This window comes from Gossypium arboreum, chromosome 13 (genome assembly GCF_025698485.1).
Source record: "Gossypium arboreum isolate Shixiya-1 chromosome 13, ASM2569848v2, whole genome shotgun sequence".
In the NCBI taxonomy this organism is placed as follows: Eukaryota; Viridiplantae; Streptophyta; class Magnoliopsida; order Malvales; family Malvaceae; genus Gossypium; species Gossypium arboreum.
Window position 1 is genome coordinate 111,192,516 of NC_069082.1, and position 7,692 is coordinate 111,200,207.

The window sequence follows — 7,692 nt, forward strand, 5'->3', positions numbered from 1 at the left end:
AATTTAGAAAGGAAAAAACTCACATGGATCCTTTATTTTTTAAGTTTAATATATTATTTGGTATTTGAATTAGATATTTTTTAATGTAATATATGTGCATTTTGATCTAATGTGGTATTTGTATTTAGTAAAAATTATACATACAATGATTACGAATATTTTTTAAATTTTAAAATAATTTGATAAAATTAATTTTTAATATTATTAATTAATTATAAATTTTCATCAAATTAATTCTATAATTAAAATGAAACACTAGAAATTTAACTCATTATCTATGAGTTGATAAATACAAATACCATATTAAAAAAAATCAAATATAGGGGCATCAAATGATGCAATAAACTACTTTTAGAAAAGGAGTTATCCAAATATACAAACAACCACATATAATACATAACTGGATAATTTGGTATAAATCACAATCTAACTAGAAAATAGAATTTATTCACGAAATAAATTATATTTAAATACGATAAAATAAACATCATTAAGAGAAATAGATAAAACAAAACATAAAAAATCACCATAAATTCATGAAAGTGTAAATAGCTGTTAGAGAAATATTAGGAAAGTTTGGCGAGGACATGTTTGGCATTCTCAAATTTCATAAGAAACCATCTAGCTCTCCACAGTCCACACAAATAAAATAGTATATTCCAAAACCGATACCGTGTGTCCTTGATTTCTCTAATAGGACAAGAATGCCACTTTCCTAATACAAACTTACCAGCTTAACAAGGCTAAAACAGTCATATAAAAGAAGACCGTCATGGATTGAGTGAAGACAAAGAAAAAAAACCATCACAATTTTTCTTTCAGTTCAGTGTTTCACAAAGGGGAAGAGATTCCGTAAAAGAACAGGAATGGAAACAAAAAGAATGATTTTTGTGATACTAATCAGTGTTCTTCTATCCTTGTCATTACCCGTTAGAACTGATTACGTTAGACCCCAACCTCGTAAGACTTTGCATTTCCCAAGGGAACCAAAGCACCCTTCTCTGCCTCACCAGGTAACTTTTTATCTTGAGCAGTTTCGTTTCTATGTTGTTAATGTTTTTGTTTGATTCTATTTCTTTTTTCTTGATCTGATCCGGGACTTTCTTGTTTTATGCATTTCTGGGTTCATTTTGTTGAAAAAGAAGATTTACTTTATATATATACGTGGAAGTTTTGGGTTTAATGTTTATGGATTTGTGATTATTTTATGTTTAGAGAAAAGGATTTAACTTGAAATAGCTTAAATTCTTGACTATTTTGTTTTGTTTGTTTTTAGGTTACTGTCAATTTTCTCTGTGGATTTTGTATTTGACCTGCCTGTAAAACTTAACATTTAAGCTAATAGATTTGGTTGTTTCTGGAACTGCATGGTAAATTTGTAAAATTAAGCAATCTATCTATGATTAGGGTTTGAAACTTTCCCTGAATGTTTTTGAGGGAATATTAATAGTAATTTTGAGATTAATGATGCTTATCTAGAACTGAAGAATGGCAGTGTAAGGTATTACTGTCAGATTCATGCACATGTTTTGTTTGAAAGCATGATACATGCATCTATAATCGCGGTCTGACATACAAAAGTTTCTTTCTCTGGTTTAACTTCCTGTTAATTCCGTCAAGACCTTGATGTTGTGATTTTTAGTTGAAATGCATTGTGCTTCATGAATGTGTTGCAGGTACACATATCATTGGCTGGAGAAAATCACATGCGAATTTCATGGATCACTGATGATAACTCCGCTCCTTCAATTGTTGAATATGGAACCTTGCCTGGACAATACACCTTTTCATCATCAGGAGAGACCACCTCTTATAATTACTTATTTTATAGCTCCGGAAAGATACACCATACTGTCATTGGGCCTCTGGAACATGATACCGTTTATTTCTATCGGTGTGGAGGACAAGGTCCTGAATTTCAGCTCAAGACCCCACCTGGACAATTTCCTGTTACTTTTGCCGTGGCTGGCGATTTAGGTCAAACTGGCTGGACTAAATCAACATTAAACCACATCGACCAATGCAAATATGATGTACATCTGCTTCCCGGGGACCTTTCTTATGCTGATTGCATGCAGCATCTCTGGGACAACTTTGGTGAGCTGGTACAGCCACTTGCGAGTGCCAGACCATGGATGGTAACACAAGGCAACCATGAAAAGGAGAAGATACCATTTTTTACAGATGCATTTGAGTCCTATAATGCAAGATGGAAAATGCCGTTTGAGGAAAGTGAATCGACCTCAAATCTTTATTATTCTTTTGAAGTTGCAGGGGTCCATGTTATCATGCTTGGTTCATATACGGATTACGACGAGCTTTCAGATCAATATAGCTGGTTGAAGGTTGGTTTTTCCTTTCCTCTAATAAGTGATTGAAGATCAATATAGCATGCAACTCTATTTGCGTATTTAATTGACAAAGTTTCTTGTCTCTTTAAAATCGTAGGCTGATCTTTCAAAGGTGGACAGAAAGAAGACACCCTGGTTAGTTGTGTTGTTCCATGTTCCATGGTACAATAGTAACCATGCTCATCAAGGTGAAGGGGATGGGATGATGACAGCCATGGAACCACTGCTTTATGCTGCTGGTGTTGATTTAGTATTTGCAGGTCATGTGCATGCTTACGAGCGCTCCGTATGTCAATATTGGCCTAGCTTTCTTTCTTATTCTTATGTTATTAGTTGGATATATGATAATGTTGTTCTCTACCTGGCAGAAACGTGTTAACAAAGGAAAATCAGATCCTTGTGGCACCGTTCATATTACTATAGGAGATGGAGGCAATAGAGAAGGATTAGCTCAAAAGTACGTCATAACAACAAAATTTCTTAAATTCTGATCTTAGTTGTAATACAAATTGAACATCATGCATTTATCTTGTTTGTTGTAACAACGTTGAGCCAGAATATAGTATGTCATGTAAATTTACTGACAGGTACATTCACCCAACACCAGAGTGGTCAATGTTCCGTGAAGCGAGCTTTGGTCATGGCGAGCTCAAGATAGTGAATTCAACTCATGCATTTTGGAGCTGGCACCGGAATGATGACGATGAACCAGTAAGGTCTGATCAGGTTTGGATAACCTCTCTCATCGGTTCTGGATGTCTTGCAGAAAAGGCTTATGAATCAAGTAAAATTCTTGTTTCTCCTTAAACTAAGACTTGGCGGTCAGTGTCCCTAGATTCGAGCTAAGTTGTTGCTAAACAGCTTGATCTGTGTTATGTGTATATATATACTAATACTAGAAGACATGGTTTCCATTAGTAAAATGGTTATTCGTTTCATGTAATTGAGCATAAAGGCCATCTCCATTTGAAGTTGTCCTATTGCTCATTTCTTATATGTAACTTTTCAAAGATAATTTTGTTTCCCTATGCGCATACTGAAAAGTCTCTCCGATCGATTGAGCACTGTCAACGGAGGTATTATTTTTGTACTAAAAAGGTAAGTTTAACAATTTCGAAATGACCTGATTACACAGTACAATAAAAGAAAATTGATTAAAATACAATATAATATGAAACACAGTAAAAAAAATATTTAAGATGTTTAGGCAAAAACTGAATCCTCAATCTTTTCTTACGATTGTTACATTCCTTCGTGTAACGAATCAATCGACCAAAAACGATTTATACAAAAATGCCTTTGCAATATCAGAATGAAGATATTTAAAGATGTGAACCAAGAACCAAATGACTGAATGTATCCATTGCTATTAATTTCTGTGTATGGCTACCTGTATTTAAGTAGTAAAGTTGATGGAGAGATTATAATTGTTAGGATGATATCTAGTCGAGTCAGACTCAGTGGCTAGCAACTCTGGTTGTTCATCTGAAACATCTTAAGGTAAGTTATGATGCTATCCCTGTAGCTTCCTTCGGTATCAAAAACAGGAGCACAACAGGAATGAAAGTGCAAAAGAGTTGAATATTGATGCCTAAAAGAAGGTTGCCGAAAGATCCTGAAGAGATGTTCAAGATTGATGCCAACCCAGCGCCTACAAACGATCCTACAGTGGACCCAAAGTTGTTTATTGACATAAAGAGAGCAAAAAGTGTTCCTTCAATCCCTGGTGGGCAAAGCTGTCCGGACAAGATCAAGAATGGCATGAACCTGTGCAGTGACAGGACAGCTTGGCTGAAGAGAGAATGTCTAAGCCTTGAACGTAACTAAAAACTAAGAACAAGGCATGTGGCTTGCGCACATGATGAAGAATTTCATATTCATATTATGATAGTGATGATTTATGAAAAGAAAGCATTATACATACTTGAATTGGTTGACGGCATCTGAAAGTGCAGATCCACAAAGAACCAAGGTCTTGTCTGATACTCCAAATGCAACATTAATTCGAGACACCAAAATAACATCAAAGAGATTCAAGAAAGCCAAACCAATGTGAGTCAACCTGCATTACGTTTTCGGAATAGGAGATACAACTTAATCACATTAGTTTCAGGAAAGGATAATATTTTACAAATGAATTAAGCTAAAGTACTAAGTACTTACGCAAGAATTCTCCGTAACTTCATTTTCTTCAAGTACTGATTATATGTAAATGTCCCTAGCATGAGTCCTAACCATCCAATAACTCGTACAGTCCCCAAAAAAGATGCTTCCAACTTCAAAAACTCGGTCTGATAGTAGAACATGACTGTTGAAAGGTTTGGAACAGTAACGTGTGCTAGGAAAAACCAAGCCATCGGTCTTGTTTTCCCAGGGGAAAATTAAATCAAAAGAAACTTGATTAGAAGGGCAAAGAACATAACTCTGAGACAATATCAAACAATTGCGTCAACTAGGATAGTATCAAAGATCAACTGCTGATTATCCAATGTTTCATAGACAGTACTTAAATGACGTTTTAAATCTACACATCTATAGTCAAAGAGCTGAGCCTACCCCACATAAAATGCGGACAAATATTAGCGAGACATTCTAGACCATGCGCCATTTTTGAGTAATCATTTCAATTAGCTGCCTTGGAAATGTAAAGCATTTAATAACACTATGTTTAACCTTCAGTTCCAGAAAGTAAGTTAATTCTTACCTCAAAATCATAGGCTGTTTAAAAGCACGGCACAAATTGTAAGTGGCATATTTCAGGGACTGGAACCACAGTAATGGCAGGGACTTGCCCTTTCCAGGACTCGGAGTCTGTGCTTTTCTGCCTGTAAGTTGTGTCTTTTTGCTTTTCTTTTGGCCCTTCTTTCTTTTTCTGGCACTAACATTGGATTTCTTTTCCAAAGAACCGTCTTCATCCAAATCATTAGCTTTTCCATTCAAATGATGGGAATCACTTGAAATAGAGAAATCAGATAAAACTTCACCGCCCATAGAACTCTCTTCGACCAAACCACATGAAAACAACTGTATGGCTGGAAGTATAGAGAAAAGAAGGAAGATAATATCTATCACTAAGTTGGTTAATGCATATCCTCCTAGCAAACTCCCACACACTCCACCAAAAGCCATCGATAACCATGACAATGACTGAAGGTCTCCGGCAAAGGAGGCCCTGATGAAAGTTAGTTCAACTTTGTAAGTTATTTGTTCTACTGAAATAAAACCAAGCAAACAATTGGTTGCAGAAAACATAGAACGATTTATCAAACAGAGTTGAAAAGTAAATTTGATAGAAGAACATACTTCTCAAATCGTACAGCCTCAGCGATCATTGCATCAACCACAACATCTGCCATTGCAGAACCTAGGTTCTGCAGTGTTAATAAGATCATGAGGTGCCATATGGAACTCCTTGTGGAGGCATTTATACCCAGAATAAGCCATGGCACAAGAGACATCACAGTGGAAATCACCAAATATGGGATCCTTTTTTTCCCTTTAATCGGAATGCAGTCAGACAAAATCCTGCATGTGGAAACAGAGTAAGGCTCCAATAAACAATCAAGAGATAAAATAATGCTAAAAGGACAATTTTCTTGTCATCATATATTTTTCACCCAAATAGTTTTCATCACATTCTATTAGGGCTTTAGTAAGGACTACATCATAATTAACATCCTTTACAACATATTTCATGGTCATTATTCCATTACCAATCATGTTCCAGAAAGATATTTTCCCTGAAAACATGCTTTTCCTATGCCTATACTTTCATGCTAAAGATTGGTTTATCAGAAAAGACCAAACTGATATTATCCAGATTCTTTAGAACCTCAATATGTCTTTTTTTCTAATAAATAAATCTACCACAATAATGTCATTCCATGGCAACAAGAGTACTAAGCACCACAATGACGCGTACCCGTATATAGGTTTTATGCTCCATGGGAAAAATGATACTGAAAACACAAATTGGGAAGCCGAAGGTGACAACTTAAGCCTATCCTTCAACTGGTAAGAAACTGCTGTCCATACGAATGATCTGAAACCCTGCACTCATACATGGTGAAGTTACTTTAAATCCAAACTCAAAGTAAGATAAAAGGGGACAAAAGGTAACATACATAGGAATTACAAGAGCAGAGGGATTGGAACTATTGGAAACCCGGAACTATAATGAGATTGTTAGCTTATGCAACAGATACTTCAGGGAAATCTTGAATCACACTTAATTCATCTTAGCTGCCTAAGGGAAATCTAAGCAGAAAAAATGGTGATGTTTCTAAACTAAAACTCATTTAGCTTTAAGCATGAAACTAAAGAAAAGCTTCTCTGTTATGTCGTTTGAGACTTGACAAAGATCTCAATCATAATTCAGCATCAATCAAACGTAAATCACGAGGTTCTATTTGGCTTAACAAAATTATTTCTTTCAATTACCTAAACGAGCATATTTTCCTTCAACGAGAAAACAAATAAAATATTAACCCAAACTATCATTTACAAATTCATATGATATCCAAATCCAAAGTTATATAACATCGACAATTAAAAAGAAGAAAAGAAAATCAAAACTTTAAATGCAAATTGTTAGTTTTTCAACAAAACCCAATACGAAATCAACAAAAAGAAACCACAAAACCAAAGCAATTGAATTTCACATAATTAAGAAGTCTATGAATCAAAGTAAGAGGGAAGAAAAAAGAAGAAGAAAGAAATGGGGGAACCTGGGTGAAGTAAATCAAACAAACGAGCCACAAAAACGCCAAACCAAATGCCGTTTTGAGCTGCTTTATACATTGTATCATCTTTCAGAAACAAAACAAACAAAGATGAAAGAAAAAGGAAAAAAAAACTTATAAATTTCTCTTGGATCGGTTTCTGGATCATCAAAAATCGTTTTGTTGGGGGGAGGGGGTGGTGTTAATTTTCAGTTATGGAATAAAATGGTGAACACGTACATGGTCCAACTAGGTCTCGCCACGTAAGCTATCTGGTCCCGCCCACAGCACCAGTCAAGGTCTCCTCCCTTGCCATCCGTGTTGACTTTGACTTTTTGATCAAAATTTACCTTAAAATAAAGGGATATATAAATTATAGCTCCTGAACTTGGCAAGTAAATTCACTTTGGCCCCTAAATTTGATAACTATGTTCACTTTGGTACTTGGGTATTTTTTTTGTTCACTTTGATATTTGAACTTGACAACTAGGTTGATTTTAATCTATGAACTTGTCTAAAAAGTTAGATTTGTGGCACTCTAAGATTGTGTTACATCATCACTTGAAAAATAAAAAAAATTTAGAAGATAATGTGGTACAATCTCAAAGTGTCATATTCAA

The 7,692-nt window shown here is 35.1% G+C and overlaps 2 protein-coding genes across 2 annotated transcripts; one reads left to right on the plus strand and one right to left on the minus strand.

Moving 5' to 3' along the window:
- The first annotated feature begins 583 nt into the window (after window positions 1-583).
- Window positions 584-3,394, plus strand: LOC108464055 (purple acid phosphatase 18). The gene is made up of 5 exons (XM_017764133.2): window positions 584-1,013; window positions 1,677-2,345; window positions 2,449-2,637; window positions 2,720-2,808; window positions 2,939-3,394. Exons 1-5 carry the CDS (start codon window positions 867-869, stop codon window positions 3,156-3,158), a joined length of 1,314 nt encoding a protein of 437 aa, XP_017619622.1. The 5' UTR covers window positions 584-866; the 3' UTR covers window positions 3,159-3,394.
- LOC108464054 (probable folate-biopterin transporter 4) lies at window positions 3,120-7,264 on the minus strand. Its single transcript, XM_017764132.2, has 7 exons — window positions 7,079-7,264; window positions 6,274-6,401; window positions 5,655-5,876; window positions 5,056-5,523; window positions 4,515-4,712; window positions 4,276-4,413; window positions 3,120-4,118 (listed from the first exon to the last, which is right to left on the minus strand). The coding sequence occupies exons 1-7, from the start codon at window positions 7,157-7,159 to the stop codon at window positions 3,857-3,859; spliced, it is 1,497 nt and encodes a 498-aa protein (XP_017619621.1). The 5' UTR covers window positions 7,160-7,264; the 3' UTR covers window positions 3,120-3,856.
- Between the last annotated feature and the right edge of the window lie 428 nt (window positions 7,265-7,692).

Coding starts and splice junctions, on each gene's coding strand:
- LOC108464054 (XM_017764132.2), bottom strand. CDS start 7,159: ATGATACAATGTATAAAGCAGCTCAAAACGGCATTTGGTTTGGCGTTT. Junction 5,524..5,654: donor GAGGCTGTACGATTTGAGAA/GTATGTTCTTCT, acceptor AACTTTCATCAG/GGCCTCCTTTGCCGGAGACC. Junction 4,414..4,514: donor AAGTTACGGAGAATTCTTGC/GTAAGTACTTAG, acceptor AACGTAATGCAG/GTTGACTCACATTGGTTTGG.
- LOC108464055 (XM_017764133.2), top strand. CDS start 867: ATGGAAACAAAAAGAATGATTTTTGTGATACTAATCAGTGTTCTTCTA. Junction 2,638..2,719: donor TGCATGCTTACGAGCGCTCC/GTATGTCAATAT, acceptor TCTACCTGGCAG/AAACGTGTTAACAAAGGAAA. Junction 2,809..2,938: donor AGAGAAGGATTAGCTCAAAA/GTACGTCATAAC, acceptor ATTTACTGACAG/GTACATTCACCCAACACCAG.